Source organism: Typopeltis vanoorti, chromosome 10, assembly GCF_054136105.1.
Source record: "Typopeltis vanoorti isolate ZY-2024b chromosome 10, IOZ_Tvanoo_1.0, whole genome shotgun sequence".
NCBI lineage: Eukaryota > Metazoa > Arthropoda > Arachnida > Uropygi > Thelyphonidae > Typopeltis > Typopeltis vanoorti.
This window is the reverse complement of record NC_143558.1, coordinates 9,591,512-9,609,154: the sequence shown is the minus strand read 5'-3', so window position 1 is coordinate 9,609,154 and position 17,643 is coordinate 9,591,512. Positions and strand designations below refer to the sequence as shown.

The window sequence follows — 17,643 nt, the reverse complement described above, 5'->3', positions numbered from 1 at the left end:
CAATAGATCTCATTTATTATCTTCCAAAATTCTATCAAGCAGAGTTAAAAACTGAAATATACATGATAATCATTAGACCTATTATTTTATATGAAGAAATCTGAAGCATAACAGACCAAGATTGTAGATCTTAGAAAATAAAATCCTCAGAAAAGTATTGGACGTGTAAGAGATAACACAACAGGTGAATGGAAGACACAATCAAGGAACTATATGAGCTCTATACATCCCCTTTGTAAGCAATTTAGATGAAAACCAAAGTTATTAAAAAAAACAGCATCTGTGTGTTAAATATCACCAAACATGAAACCTTTTTAAACCATTTGATGCCTGCAATAAGCAGACTGTGGTCGTGCACAAAACAATGAAATTCGTCTCCAACTTATAGACAGTCAGTGGAATGAGGCCAGTAGCTGACAAATATACACCATTTTCATCTCAAAGGTGAAATCCGTGTATATACTAAGCACTGATATACCAAGTCAGAAATTTCATTTAGAATCTCCCTTGTTGATCTTTATCTCTATCAAATTTGTTTTCCATGGTAAAAATAATCATAATTAAAATTCTGAATATTTTTATGAATTTTTTGTTAGAATGTTTATTAGTTTTAATTTCCATAACAGGCACTTGCGATGTGCCTGTTATTGAAATTGTTTTGTCAAAAATGATATGTAAAGAAGTTAAAAAAATTGATGTACTCACCGGTTTGATATTTGTATTACTTACAGGAATTTTACTGTAATTTAAACTATTAAGTTTTGTGTTTTTATGAAGACATTCTCTTGTCGCTAACGGAGACAACATGTCAGCCATTATTTATACCTAACTTCTTGCTTACCAGTTTCACGGAGTGCACATGCTCGTTGAGAAGTTTGATGTGTGATTGACAGCTGACAAGTTCGGTATCAAAGCAACGGGAGAGTAAACAAAGATAGCGTTCGGAAGAAAAATTAGAACACAGGCCGGCAGATATTCAGATTCAGAGGAACTCGAGTTTATTTTATGTGACAGTCAGGAGGAAAATTAATAGTATATTCCGAAAAAGGAATCGTGGAACTATTAAGTTTCATAGTGGAATAAGTATGTGGATACATAAAAGGTAAATATTGCTATAGGCGTTTTAAAAGGAATATTGGAGGAAACGCTAATTGCAAGATTTATAGTAGGTTACGAAAAGGGAATCGTAGAACTGTAAATTCTTTTAAATAAAATAGTTAAGACTGTCAATAAGCATTAGTATGCTAATAGCATAGGGGTCATAAAATAAGAAGAAATTGGCTGATAAGGCCTTATAGGAAAGATTAAGTAAGGGGATCTTCCTCAAAGTAGTAGAAGGAGATCCAGCTAGGGGTCCATGGGAGTGCCGCTTCCCTTACAATCAAGATGACTGCCCCTTATGGCCCTGTTGGTCCACTCGAGGGCTATGGGGGTCTTTTCATTTCTGGCCTTACAACTTTGCCCTCTCTATAAATCTTACTATAATTCCTCTATAATCTACTCTTTCCCCCTTCAATATACCTTATTCCTCCTATGGGTTTAAATTCGGAAGAAGGCTAGTTCAGAAGCCTTAAGGTAGCAGCCCTACCACTGAACTATTCCACAGTCAGGCTAGTACCCCGACATAGAGAACATAATTCTACTAGTAAGCAGACAAAAAAAGATAATCAGATTGAATCTATAGGAAATGACCCTGGATGGAAAAGGTAAAACAAAAATGAAAACGACAAAATATAATACACATAGCAAACTGGAATGTAAGAGGAATAGCATATAAAGAAATAGAATTAGACAATTATTAAATGAAAGAAATTTTAAAATAGCAGTAATCACTGAAATAAAAAAGAAATTAAAAGGAACCATGAAAATTTTAATGTGATATACAGTGGAGTTGACAGAGACCAAAGAGCACAAGCAGGAGTCATGATTTGGATTCATAACTCCCTTTCAAAACAGTTAAAACATGATAAATTATGGAATGAAAGAATAATAGAAGCTAAAATAAAAATAGATAGAGGCTATTTAACAATAATTGGTTTATATGCCCCAGAAGAGGGAAGAGAACAAGATAATATTGATTTTTATAATCAGCTACAAAACATACATAATAAAATAAATAAAAATGATTACGTAATTTTAGCAGGAGACTTAAATGCAAGAATTGGAAACACGAAAATTAATAATAATATAGGAATACATGGAGAACATACTCTAAACAGGAATGGTAAAAAATTGATTGACTTTGTAGTTTATAATAACCTAAAAATAATGAATTCTTTCTATAAACATAAAGACATACATAAATATACTTGGGCAGCAAGAGGGTGGAAATCAATATTATATTACTTTATACTAAATGAAAAGACATCAAAATTTTCACTTCATGTTAGAGTTCACAGAGGATATAAAATAAGCAGTGACCACTTCCTTGTTAAAATAAAATTAAGATTACCACCTAAATGCTACAAGCAACAAAACAGAAAGAAAAATTGAAACATTTGTTTATAAAACTAGACTATTGAATGACACAAATGTACAATGGCTATATGAACAAAGAATTAACCAATATCTAGACAAAATAAAACAAAATGAAGAAATAGAAATAGAATGGCTTAATATAAAAACGATACTAAATGAAGCAGCAAATGAAAGCTTAAGAAAGACCAAAAAATTCAATAAAAAGAAAAAACTGAAGATCTGGGATGATACAATCAAAGAAATAATCAAAAAGAAAAAAGAAGCCCATCACAAATGGTTAAGCAGTAAAAGGTTAGAAGATTAAAATGGAATATAAAAGAATAAGAGCCAGAGCTAAAAGAGAAGTCAGAAAAATACAGAGAATCATGGAACAAATTTGTTTCTAATTTAGAACATGTTTTATATAAAATAAGACCCAATGTATATAAAATTTTGAAACACTTAAATGCAGATACCAAAGAAAACATAAAATTAAACACTGAATTGAAATTAGAAGAATTTGTAAATTACTACACTGAATTGTGGACACACAAATATTTTAAAAAAGACAATTGGCAAACAATGAATGAAAATGAAGTAACTAAAGAAGAATTAGAAATCAGCCAGAAAGAAACAAGAAACGGAAAATCTGGAAAAGATAAACTAGGTTCAGAACTATATAAATATGCAGGAACTAGATTCAAAGAAAGACTTATTATTTTTAAATAAAATTTATTCAACTGGTATCCCCCCCCCCAATAGAATGGAAAAAAGCAATTGTGATTCCTATCTTTAAAAAAGGTAATAGAGATGACCCTAAAAACTATAGAGGTATCAGTATACTGAATTCCTGTTACAAAATATATAGCAGAATCATAAATAGCAAACTAATGAAATATTCCAAAAACTTTATTTTAGAAGTACAGAATGGATTTAGAAAAGGGCGATCATGTATAGACCCGGCCTTTTGCCTAAAATTAATAATAGAGAAAAGAAGAGAATGCAACTTAGAAACACATATTGCATTTATTGACTTTGAAAAGCATTTGACAAAGTTAAAAGAAACATATTATTTAACATATTAAAAGAAAGACAAATACTAAATAATATCCTAAAAGTTATCACAAGTATATATGAAAATAATCAAATAAAAATAAGATTAAATCACGAGCTACCATATACGAGAGAGATAAACCAAGGGGTCCGACAGGGATGTCCCCTCTCAGCAACTCTTTTTAATATCTACTTAAATGAAATAATAAAATGGAATAAAAATTTACATCAAGGAATTAAACGTTCTTCTACAGTAAACTTAAACACTCTCCTCTTTGCCGACGACCAAATAATAATTACAAATTCTGAAGATAAACTACAGAAAGCTATTTTAGATCGAAATGAGATATCCAAAGATTATGGTATGATAATATCAACAGAAAAATAAAAAACTATGGCCTTTAAAGGACAAGATCCAGCAAGAACTAAAATAGTAATAGATAACAAGATCTTAGATTAGGTGAATTCATTTAATTACCTAGGATGTACCATCACATATGAAAATGAAAAAGATAGAAACGTAAAAATTGCAAAATATTTAAAAATAACAGGTGTAATTAACTCTATATTTAAACCAAACCTAGTTCAAAGACAAACCAGACTAAAAGTATACAATATATTAGCCCTACCAGTCTTAATGTATGGAAGCGAAATCTGGACAATAAAACAAAAAGACAAAGATTAATAACAGCAGAAATGAAGTTTATGAGAAAAACTGCAAAGTATACCCTATTTGATCACAAAAGAAACAAAGAAATTATGAAAGAATTAAACCAAGAACCAGTAATAGAAAAAATTAAAAAATATAAACATAAATGGATGGAACATGTTCAAAGAACGAAAACAGAAAGATTTCCAAAACAAGCCTTAAAGTACAAACCATTAGGAAAAAGAAAACCAGGATGTCCTCTTAAACGATTGAATGATGACTTCTAAGGCCGGAACAGGCCATGCTAGCCCTTGATATGCATGATGATGATGAATAAGCATTAGTAGTGAATAAAAGAAGAAATTGCTATTTACGTTCTAAAGGAATGTTCGAGAAAACTCTGATTAGGAAGTTTCATCTGTATTAAGGACGCCGGATGTAACTATTATTTCTACTGGAAAGGAGACAGAATTGAGTCAGGAAGAATTAAACGTGTGCTACATGAGTAAAGAAAAAGGATCCTGTGAAAATGAAGAATAAAGTCATATATCATCGGAAAAGGGCCTTGACAGAGAGAGAAACTGGCTATGAACATTTTGTCATTGTGCAAACAAAGTGTTTAGTCTAGTCTTAAGTGTAAGTTTATTTTTAAAGGGCCTTGGATCCAGTTAATTTGTAGTTAGTTATGTAATATTTGTTTGAAGTGTATATATATTGTTTTTGTTATATTAAATGTGTTTATTTTGGTCTTGAGTCAGTGATTTATTTGGATTCTGAAAGAAATATTAAAAAAAGAGGTCATTGCACCAATCAGAGTGAACCCTTGTGCACATATCGATACTCAGAATTAAAAAAATAATTATTAGAAACAGATCATCTCTATGTTATGATAATATCTATGATAAACATCTCTATATAACTAATCTCTTAAAGATCTGTAATTATTAACACCATTTCTATCACTCTCACCATCATTCTGAACTTTGTGATTTCCTTGCTTCAAGTATTTTCTCCGATACAACTTTTCTAATAGTAAAGTTGTCTTCCTTGGAGATTTTAATGTTCATACTCCAAATGGCTTTTCTTTTCCAACTGCACAGATCCAGCAGGTAGAGATGGTGGTGTTCACATGCTAACCAGAATATCAGATAATACTAACCAATCTCCAAAGATGTGATCTCTTCCTCACTAATAATTCTTCTAAGCATACTGTGAATCTTTGCTCTCTAGGCAATAACTATCTAAAGTCTGGTATTGATTTCTTTCTTTCTTGGGGCAACAGTCACACAGTACTTTCATCCACATTTATGACATTATAAGAATGCCATCTGAGATGTTTAATTCACGAGTTCTATGCTTCATTTCCTACTGGATTATTGTTTTCAGTTTTTCTTTTTATTGTTGTCAGTCTTCTGATCCAACCATCTGCAAAGAATGCATCAATGAAACCATTCATACTAGTATGGGAATATTCATTTCCCATTCCACTTTAAACTGGCAGCCATCTCTTCAATACTGAGTGTGCCAAAACTGTTAAATGAAAAATAGTTTACCATAATTGGCAATTATCTTCCAAGTCTCCAGTTTTCATTTCTGTTTGAACTGAAGCTAAAACTGCTTGTAATAATATTATGACAGATCAAAAACTAATTTTGAAGAGACCAAAAGCAGAAACTTGCATCATGTCTAAATGGCATTTACAATTTCTGCTACCTTCCAAAACAAATGGCATAACTTTTATAGAACAAAAAAAAAAGTAATGTTTGGCAACATTTCTCTGCTTCCTTGTACTATTTCCTTAACTAACATTCTTTATCACAACATCCAACTCTTTCAGAATTCCTCCCTCCTTACCATAGATATGGCCTCTAACATGAAACAATTTTACATCTGTAAATGTTCTCACATTACAGTTAACTCTCACTAAGACAAACTTATAGGGACCACAGTAATAGTTTGTTATAGTGGACAGTTTGCTATACTGAATTTCCTTTAGCACAGCAATGAGTGTTTTGGGTTCTGTGAAGACTTTACGATGGATTGTATATTGTGAGAGAGAGAGAATTCATTAATAATCATGTTTGCTATAGCAAAGAGTTGACCATATTGTTATATTCATATCTGATAATTACCTCACTCATCTTTCAATCCAGTCTTTTTTTTTTTTAAATTTGATTGTATAACTGTCTTCAAATACACATACCTGCTGAATTAGAAACTTATTTAATACCATGCTGGACCTTCTTTTACCAAAATTACAACACACAGGCAGTTTGGCATATATTCCACAAGGTGCAAGACTGTACTAGATCTACAACATATCAGGCATTCACCAGAAAGTCCTTTAAGTGGCTCAAGATTTGACAGAAGAAGACTTTACTGCAGGATATGCCCCATATCCTGCAGTAAAGTTTTCTAATATGTCCCACACATTCTCAATAGGGTTCAGATAAAGGATTTTGTGGTCACCAGGGAAGATGGAAGTTGCTGTCATACTTGCTGAACAATTCCTGTGCAATGGACAGCAGCAGTGTCATCCATCACCTGCTGGATAAAAAGTCAACACTGCAGGATGGACTTGATCAGCAATAATGTTCTGATATTCCTTGGAGAACACCCGGCCTTCAATTGATATCAGGGGACCTGATCCATACCAACAGAACAAGAGGCACACATGACACCACCTCCAGAACTGTCAAGCAAGATTCATTGCTTCATAGGGCTAGTGCGAAACTCTACCTACCTTTGATACAGAACAAAGAATACTGCGACTCACACCACGACTCTTTTTTTCTGGTCTTCCAGCACCCAGTCAGTGTTCCTGACACCGTGAATGAACATTATAAAAGGCATGCAACTGCCAATACTGATCCTCTTGAATTCCCTATGCATAGTTCAGTAAGATATGGATCAGGAACATCGCTCATTAAATGTTTTGGTCAGCTGCTACACATTGGAAGTTCTGTTTGTCTACAAGCCTTCTCAAGACAATAGCAATCTCATTTCTTACAGACCGACTCAGGACCAGTTACACCTCTTAGACAAGCAATGTGGGTTATTCTTCCACTGATTAAAGACCTGGAATATCTCACCATTTGAAAAACCAATCGGCTCTGCTGTTTTCAAAATTGTGGCTCCAGACAGGCACCTACAATAATCCCTTTATTGAAATCCAAAAGATCTTTTGATTATATAGAGAAACATGTGTAGAATTCATGACTAAATTTAACACACGTGAACCACAGTAGTAGGTTTTTTATTACTTAAATATTTTGTTCTAGGTATCTTAGGACATCATCTGTACAGTATGGCAATACTAGGAATGACAAAAGAAAGGGCACGTACATACAAAGGAATCCAAATTGCGTGCGGTGATGTGTTGGCCTGAACTTAAATTAAAATTAATTACAGTTAGGTTATTATTTTACACAATTTTGTAAGACAATTTCCCATACTTTAGGGATGGCAAGAACATCACTGCAGTTTAGATTTGGTCTGTGGAGTAGGGCTTCGGCACTTTCTTTATATAAGTGTTCATATTTATATGAACATCTGTGTAGAAGTTTTATCTTTTTCCAATGGATCTTGTGGTTTGGGTTTTCAACTCCGTGTTGAGTGATGCTTGATTTATGTAGTTTGATGAAGCGGATCTTGATGTTCCGAAATGCATTTAAAAACTGATCTGCTTAGCTGTCCAAAATAAGAGTTTACAGGAGCATGGAACCTCATATACACCAGGTAGTAGCATAGGTGAAAGTTTGTCTTTGGGCAAGGGTAACAAGTTTTGGATCTGGTTGATGGGATTGTAGGTGGCAGCAAGATTGTATTTCTTCATAATTTGAGAGCCGTTCGGAGATGCCTTTGATATTAGGTATGGGAATTCTATGGGGTTGTTCTTGTCTAGGTTGAAGTGTGGAGAAATTGCTGATGATTTTCTGAGTTGTTTTGAGATTGTAACCATTTAGAGTGACTGTGTTTTTGATTATTTCCAATTCTTGTTTTAGAGAATCTTCTGAGGACCATAATCTGTGTGCTCTGGTTACCAATGATTTAATGATGCCAAATTTTTGAGGGATAATGAGCTGAAGTATTGTGAATGTAGCGGCCTGAAAATGTAGGTTTGCGATAGACAGAGGTGGAGATGGAACCGTCTTCTTTTCTTTGGATGTGTAAATCCAGAAAAGAGATGCCTTGTGGGGCTTCTCTTTCTAATGTAAATCTGATGCGAGAATGAAGAAGGTTGATTTTTTTAAAAAAACTGAAGTAGCTCTTGTTCGGAATGACTCCAGACTGCGAAGATATCATCGACATATCGAAGCCAGAGTTTTGGTTTGGGTTTGAATGCAAGCATTTTTTTTTCTTCTAGATGTTCTAAAAACAGATCTGCCAAGTTGGGTGACAAGGGAGACCCCATTGCTATTCCCTCCTCTTGCTTGTAGATTTTTTCCTTTCCATGTGAAGTAATAACAAATTTGAAAAGTTCAACAATGTCCGATGGAAATTTTTGATTTAATAGGGCTACAGTTTCTTTATGGGGGATATTGGTGAAGAGAGAGACGATGTGGAAGCTAATTAGCATGTCTGTTGTCAGCAGTTGAATGTCTTTTATTTTGGCATGAAAATCTATGGAGTTTTTTTTATTGAAGAGGTTGAATGGCCATATGTGGGGCCGGTGAAGGTTTGATAAAACTTTTGATAACTTGTAAGTCGGGCTGCTAATTGAATCAACGACAGGTCTGAGTGGGACGTTGTTTTTGTAAAGCTTGGGTAAACCATATATTCTCAGAGGTCTAGCATGGTATGTTTTGAGTTTTTTTTGAAGTTTCTTCATCTAACGACATTGTTTCATCAAGTAGCTTGTTCAGTTTCTTCAGCTGTGTTTTTTTGTGGGATCATAGTCCAGTTTTGCATAGGTATTTCAGTCTCTGAGTAGTAGATTCATTTTTCAGTCATATGAAATAGTATCAAGAACCAGTGTAGTATTTCCTTTGTCGGCTCTGGTGATGATTATGTTTTTATTATGTTTTAAGGAGGTAAGAGCTTTCAATTCTGATGGTGGAATGTTTAATACTGAAGGTTTGGCATAAAATTATTTTTGCTATTTCAAAACGAAGTTTGTTGGCTTCAATACTAGAGAAGTGCTTGATGTTTCTTTCAATGTTGTGTATAAAATCTAGATATGGGAGACATTTAGGGGGAATGGCAAACTGTACTGATGATGTCCTAAGATACCTTGGACAAAATATTTACATAATAAAAAACTACTACTGTGGTTCACGTGTGCTAAATTTAGTCAAAAGATCCTTTGTTTTTTTTCATTGCAATCAACACTACGGATGATTACTGACCAGCAGCATTCTTAAATAGTTGCCTAGAACATGTGGTGGTGCACATGACCAAGTATTTTGCAATATACTGCATAAGCGATGCTTACATACACCTGCATAAAGATTTCTAAATTCAATCGCTGGTATGTGTAGTAATGTCAAATTTGTTTATCTGCACATTCTGGTATTTCCTGGCATATGCATTCTTAAACAAGCAATTACAAGATAATAATCAGAGTAATTGTGGCTATCTTTGTCACATCCATACAGTTCGATCTGAGATAAGCAGATGATCAATTTTGAGATTCTCAATCTGGGGATTTTCATGTTTTTCGTATATCTGTTTCTTTTTAAAAAAACTGAATATTCTGTTAAATTATGCTTGTCCCTATATATCTCTACATCTCTTCTATTCCTACTTGTGGATTCAATGTCACCAACAATAATTTTTAATTATTCCTCTGACATCTCATCTATCATAGGCTATTGGCATGTATGACCTAAAAAAAAAAATATAAAAAAAAAAAAAATATATATATATATATATATATATATATACAGGGTGTTCGGGATAAATTTGACAGTTTCGTAAGGAAAAAGAAAATCTTCTTTGTATCTATTAAATTTAATGAATTGACAAAAAAACATTACAGGCAGAGTTAATTACAATACTATCAACAAGATTTACTCAAAATAACCACCATTAGCATCGATCACAGCTTCAATTCTGCTTCGGAACCTCGAACAAGCTGATGCTACAGTCTCCCTGGGAAGGGCCGCAAAAACTGTTTTAATTTTATCCATTAACTGGGCTTTTGTATTACTGGAAGTGCGATTGGTGTCTTTTTCAACTGCGCCCCATACAAAATAATCCATGGGGTTAAGGTCTGGGGAATTTGGAGGCCAAACATTTGGACTGGTGAAGTCGTAGAAATTTTCAGACAACCATTTTTGACTTTTCCCAGAGGTGTGGCAAGGGGCCGAATCCTGCTGCCATACATACGGCCTACCATTGGCTACCCTTGTTATCCAGGGCTTGACTACAGTTAGCAACTCCACGAACAAAGCCCGAATTCCAATGCCAGGGTTCTTCAACACCTGTTCCTGCAGATTTGCGAGGAATTCTGCTGTACGAACGCAATCAGATCGTCTGCTAGGGATCTTTCTTCTTGCTACATCCTCGTAGTCACCATTGCAAGTCTCTAGTTCATGCCTGATTGTTTTTACTGTATTCAGGGAGCATTGGGCAGCAGTCGTAATATCCTTATTTTGATGGCGGGCACGAATCATCATGATACAAGTTATTCTCTTCCATGATTCAGGTGGGTTCCAGCTATCCATCCTTTCTGACATCTTGTATATGAATGAAGAAGGGTCCAAACTTTTAAATGAAGAGAAGTGTGTGTTAATACATGTAACTTACGGAAAAATATAATTAATTATAAATATGTCAAATTTATCCCGAACACCCTGTATATATATATAACCAGGTAGTATATGAGTTTAATCACTGGGGGTAATAGTTTTCATGTGACCTCTGCAAAATTTGCATCCCCCCCACCTCTTTGCACAGTACATCTGGCACCCTGCTGTAATATAAAAGTACTGTTAATGGGAGGTTGTTAAATCACAACCTCCCATTAACACACTCATGCTGATCCACACAAAGAATCCTGCTCTGATCAACTAATCTGATCCTACTGCTTAAAAACACCTTAATAGAGATACACCAACCAGCTTGTAACTTGAAACCAATCTTGGCCTTCCCTTTTGTGCTGAGAAACTAGTCCCCCAATAGTACACTGATCTTTTTCCATTCTTATCCCATGCTATTTCACCAAGCTGTCTCATAAGCTTTCTATAATCATCTGCCTTGTATTTCCACACATGGACATTCTGAAAGTAATAGCTCTATTTGTGAGAGTTCACTACCTAAAAGAGATATCAGTGTCATAAAAACTGTAATATTTTGAACTTCTACTTTATTTTTTTCATACATTCTCAACATTATCACCCTCCTTTTCAATAATACATTTTCTCTATCAAGTTCTTTGAAGATGTCATAGTACAACTCTTCAGATTGTTTTCAGAATCCTTTTCTAACCTCACCAATGCTTTGATCAATTTCAAAATGTATATCCTTTCCAAGCATTTTCAATTCAGGAAATAACCTGAAGTCCAATGAAATCAATCCAAGTCTGGACTGTAGGGCAATATAAAGATGTTCCACAACTTCAGGTCTGATTTCTTTGATAACAGTTGAAGTGAATGCACTCATGTGCAGTTTCACACTGTCATGATGCAAAAGTAATTGCTATGCCTCAGCACAACACAATCATTCATTGTTTCTACTTTCTTAAAGTCTTCACATAGCTTTACATGTGAAGCATCATTCATTCATTCATTCATCATGCTCCGATGAATCATACCATTGCTGTTCCAAAAGACAGCAACATGCACTTTCAGTCGAGTTTTCAACTTTCTTGGCCCATAGTAGTAGGGTGAAAATATTCTACAGAGTGAATTTTCATTTCAGGGTTACATTTTAACAAGTCATTATTTTTAGTACATTAAAAATAATTATTATAAAAATTATGAAGTCCTATTATTATAGGAAAAATTATTACCTTGAAGAGTCTTCTGATATGAAATCACGGAAGCCTCCAATAGCCTGAATGATAAGAGTTATAAAGTGATTTAAGAAGGTCTGCAATCCTAGTCTAATAATAAGTTGCAGTAGAAAAGAGCGATGATACAGTTTCATGTGCTTACAAGATGAAATATCTGGTTCAAATAAATGAATTAGTGTTTTCAGCAATTTATTAACAGTTTCTTGGGGTCCTAAAGCCTGAGATACATGTCCAAATAAGTGCCAGGTTGCTGAGAGAGCAGTATGGGGATCTTCAAACATTTCTTGCAAATATGGAATGAGTAAACTAGTACCTTCAGGGTTCAGTTTAGAAAGAAGTGTACTAAGAGTTTGGGCAGCATATTTTATTTTTGCTTGTGCTAATTTGCTAACAGTCTCTTGTTTTGATGACCAAGATACTTCTCTTGTAAGAGTGTACTCAAGTTGATAAGAGTAAGAGTTCAGTTGATTGAGAAATGCATAGAGTTCTGGGAAAAAAGAAGGAAATGGAAGATTGTGAATCAGTGGCTGAAGAAACTGATGGGCTGATGGAGGGGGTAAACCATTTGGTGACACTGATGGATAGCGAAGAGGTAACTGACCAGGACTTTCTGAATGATCTAATTCTTGAGAACTTGAAGGAAGTTGAAGCAGCAGTTGAATTACATACTGGAAACATCTGTAAACAAAACTTCAAGTTTAAAAAGTGTAAAAAATTAATACAAAAAACATTATTTGCAGAGAAACCAAATGCAATTTTAGTTTTACTAGAACTATCACATATAAGGATTAAGACTAAATTTTTCTCTATTTAGAAAATGTGATAATTTAAGGTTGGTATTTTTACTAATGACTGCCAGGATACGTAGTAAATTAAGTGCTGGAGACTAATGCTTCCACAATAAACAAAAATGCTAATAACAATGCTGTAAATGTCTGATCAAAAACTAGTGATAGATTTTATCATTATAGTAAAAGTAACTGTTTGAATAAATAGCATTAGTAAAAAGGATTTTCTTATTTAAAAAAGGATGTGCAACTCTAAAAATATGTCTATACAGTAGCAAACAAATTAATCTGAATGCTCATAATATAAAGACAAATTTTAATTTAGCAAGAAAATAAGTACAAAAATTAAATTCCAACTTTACCTAATAATCTATATGTGCTCCTCTGTTCCTAATAAGTTAAAATTAAAATAAAATTAAAATGTGATACAAAGGATAACTTAATACAATCCATTATACAAGTACGGTTTTGAGATGCAGAAATAAGAAAACTGTAGAGTCCATGCCTAAGCATATTAATGAACTCTACAGTTTTCTTATTTCTGCATTTCAAAATTGTACTTGTATAATGGATTGTATTAAATTATCCTTTGTATCACATTTTAATTTTCCAAGTCTCTGTTTCACTATAGAGCCTACAAAATTTCTTACATGGACATCAGCCCATTTAAAAGTACTTTTCTAATAGTTTGATAACATGTCATCTCTAGGATAGAGCACTTGCTATGATCTATTAGTTTATTTTTGAACAGACCATACCTTGTTTTTCAAAACTAGCTGTTAAACACTGAAAACAGAATAAATTATTCATTTTGAAGTATCTATTATGATATAATAACTAATTTTTTTCCCCTTGTTTATTGCATTGTATGGAGTTAGCACTCATTGCAGGTCTTACTCAATCAGCAACACATTATATTAAACTATAATAAATTCATTCACACTCTTATCATTTATAACATACCTTGGTAATGCATCCCACTCACTAAAAAAATCTACTTAGTCCATTGTTCATTACACTCATGCAGTAGGATGATTTCCTGTATTATTCTATAATCAAAACCAATATTCTAGTTTCCAGATAATGCCTCATTCACATCTGGATCCTCTGCAGTTTCCTCATCACAATATAAACCATGTGACCAAATTTGCATTTGGTAGTCCAAGTATATTCTGAGTGAGAGACAGTCCAGTGGTATAACTGTATCCTTATCACTATGTATTAGTGTTCTTCTTACCATATTGTAAAGCCCACTCTGCAACATGCAGAGTGGGCTTTACAATTCACTTCACAATGCAATTTCACCCTCAAACTTCAATGATAATTCCAAATCCTGCATCTCATCAATTTCCTGGGGCACAGTTCATCTACCAATACACTATAAACATTTCTGTAACTCTTAAAACAACAAACCCATCCTAGTTAAAGGTTTATTAAATCTTCCTGAAGGAAACTGACAAATTCATGTTAACTGACATGAATTTAATATCTCAGCTCTGACAAGGTCACTATAGAGTCAGAAAGAGAGCAATTAAATGGTTTATTCTGTTAAAGGAGGCTCCCAGTGAGAGGTTGAAATTAGAGACTAATTAGTATCTCAGGAGGGATAGTTAAACTATTGGAAAAGTTAGTCAGAGCCAGAATTCAAAATGAATGATATTCTACAGGTGAAGTACTGGGAGAGGTAGATAGTCTTATTAATTTACTCACTTTTTATAATAGTGTGATAGCGGAGTTGGATAAAGGAGATGAACATTGCAAAAGGTATTTATAACACAGAACTCTTAAAATTATGCAAACAGGAACAGTGAAAGTAGCGATATGGCCAAATTAATGGCTGGTAGATGTAGCATAGAATCCAAGTGAATGCAAATGACTAAGAGTGTGTCATATAACTATCCTCAGAGTTTCTGCTGCTTAATCTATACGTTACTGAGTGGATACAAAACATAGGAAGGACAGTACATAAGTGTTTAATGGTATAAAAAACATTAGAAAACAAAACACAACAATGGTATGCAAACATGATAAAGATATAAACATCTTCAAACATGGATATGTAGGTGGCGAAGGGGTGAAAAAAATGTTTTGAGTTTAGACCTTTTAAATGTGTCTGGGGAGGGAAAAGAGAAAATTCTACAACAAGGCCAAATAGATTGCATATCTAATTATAAGAATAGGAGAGGTAGTAATTTATTATGTCTATACACAAATGCCAGGAATATCAGAAACAAAGGGGTTGAGTATTGCTGTATTGAATATGATGTGGCCTAAAATTGTTGGCAATAGTGAAACCTGACTATCAGAATCAGATATGGTAACTGGGATCGAGTGTAATGGGTATACTATTTTTAGGAATGACAGAAGAGGAGGACTACTAATGATATCAGATGACTTAAGTCCAGTTATGATAGAAACACAAGAAAACAATGACAGTAACAATGTCCCATGGAGTGGTGAGTTTGAGTCTATCTGGTGTTGCTACAGACCCGGCGGCTCAGTTGCAAGGGACAAAGAAATGCATTGCCAATTTAGCCTTATGGGTACTAAATGAGAAATCATTATGGGTGACTAATTTTCCAAACATTGATTGGGTAGATGAGAAATCTCAGAATAAGAAAGAAGATGAATTTATTGAATTGTTGCAAGACAACTTTCTCAAGCAGCATGTGAAAGAAGGAACTCAAGGTCAAATAATGTTGGATTTGCTCATAGCATCAGTAAGAGTCTATGATAAGAATATAGCTATTTTACCACCAGTTAGTGACAATGATCATGCTGTGCTTTCTTGGGAAGTATCTAATTGTATTGATGCTTCAATTAGAACAGGTTACATATTGAACTACAAAGCTGGAAATTATCATCCACTTAGGAGAATACCATCTTTAGTCCCATGGCATCAGTTACTGAATGGGAAAAGTGTCAGCAATAAGCAGTATCTGAATGTATCCCTAGCGTTCAAAGAATAGATAGGTTGGGAGTGAAATGGATGTGCAACCTTATTAAGCAAGAGATCCATAAGAAGATGTGGAAAGAATATCATGAAAATAAGGATGAGAGGAGTTATGAAATATATAAAGCTTAGGCCAGAAAAGTAACGACTATTGTGCAGAAAACTATACTGTGAAATCTAAAGGCAATCCAAAAAAATTTTATCATTATGCCACAAGAAAGAATGAATGTGAAAGAATAACTTTATTGAATGCAGAGAGTACTCTAGTGTCAGAAGCTAATGAGATTATTCAATTAATCAGTGCTCACTTTGCTAAGATATATCAACCAGATGTTGATATATCTCAGCAAATATATAGCATGGTACACAGTGCTATTGCTACATTGGATGCAGAGTTAGAGGGTCATGTAACGAGATTGAAAAGCTGTTGCATAACCTGGATAAAAATTTGTCTACAGGAACAAATGAAATATCAGCCCATTTGCTAAAGTAAAGTTCAGCCAAATTGGCTAGGCCTTTCACATGTTTGTATAACTTGAGTTTCAGGTCAGGAATGATACCACATGAATGGAAGGAATGTATGTTAGTTCCATGGTACAAAGGTGGTGCAAAAACTGATGTGTCTAACTACTGACCTATCAGTATTTCTGGTGTGGTAATGAAGATTTTAGAGAAGTTGGTAAGAACTCGCATACAAAAATGGGTAGACAAACATGCTATACTCTGCAAGGAGCAGCATGGGTTTACTAAAGGAAAGTCATGTTTTAGCAATTTGTTCATATTTTATAAGAATGTTATGATCGAGTTGGTCAAAGGGAATGGATACACCATGGTAATGTTAGATTTTTCTAAGGCATCTGATAGGATACCAGAAGAAAGACTGTTGCATAAACTGGAGAATATGGGATTAGAATATAAACTCTTGGCTTGGTTGAGGGGGATGGTTGACAGACATGTCAAAAAGTGGTATACAGTGGATCTGTTAGATTTAAGGTGACCACTGGTGTGCCTCAGGGTTCAGTCCTTCGGCCATTATTGTTCAATGTATACATTAATGACATCAGGCAGGGCCTAACAGGAGATGTGAAATTGTTTGCCAATGATACGAAGATAGGCAGGGCAATCAGGGATGCTACTGATATTCAGCACTTATAAATTTCTAAATAACTTAGGGAATTGAAACAATGTAGATCCGAATATAAATTAAATTATATTTTAACAGATATTTCCGATATTTCGGCAATGTCACATTGCCATTTTCTAAAGGAACTTACAAAAAGGCAGGTGCACACAAGGCAATAACAATACAGTAACTGAGAATGAAGATTTGAAGCTATCGTTCTCCTAGAAGTCCTGATGGTGCCCTCTGGAGGGCTAAGTAGGCGTTCTTGGCCGTTGGGCTGAAGGTCTGCTGATGTATGCCTCCCAAATTTGGGGCAGTCGCATACAACCAAATTTGTTGAGGTTTGGAGAGTTTCTTAGGGCAGAGGCTGATTCCATAAATAATCTTTCGAATTTATATTTGCTCCGGTGTATTATTGTTGCTTTCTTCCACCGTATTCTGTGGCGAGTATCCAGAGCATGGTCTGCAAGACCAGAATGGCTATACTTGTAAAACCGGATGTAGTCCTTGTGTTCAGAAATTCTGATATTCGCTGTCCTGCCTGTTTGGCCAAAGTACGACAGTTTACAACTGCAAGGGACCTGGTATACACTAGGTAGGTCTAGGGGAAGTGGTTGGTCTTTGGTAGAGCGGATAAGGGATGCCAATTTTCTGTAAGGCCTG

The 17,643-nt window shown here is 34.3% G+C and overlaps 1 protein-coding gene across 2 annotated transcripts in view; it reads right to left on the bottom strand.

Annotated features, from left to right (window-relative positions):
• Positions 1–17,643, bottom strand: part of Wdr81 (WD repeat domain 81) — a 369,840-nt gene that overhangs the window by 189,029 nt on the left and 163,168 nt on the right. For both annotated transcript variants that reach the window (XM_090398673.1, XM_090398674.1), the window contains exon 14: positions 12,114–12,794. In XM_090398673.1, the coding sequence (XP_090254799.1) occupies positions 12,114–12,794 (681 nt within the window). The remainder of the gene's footprint in view (positions 1–12,113; positions 12,795–17,643) is intronic.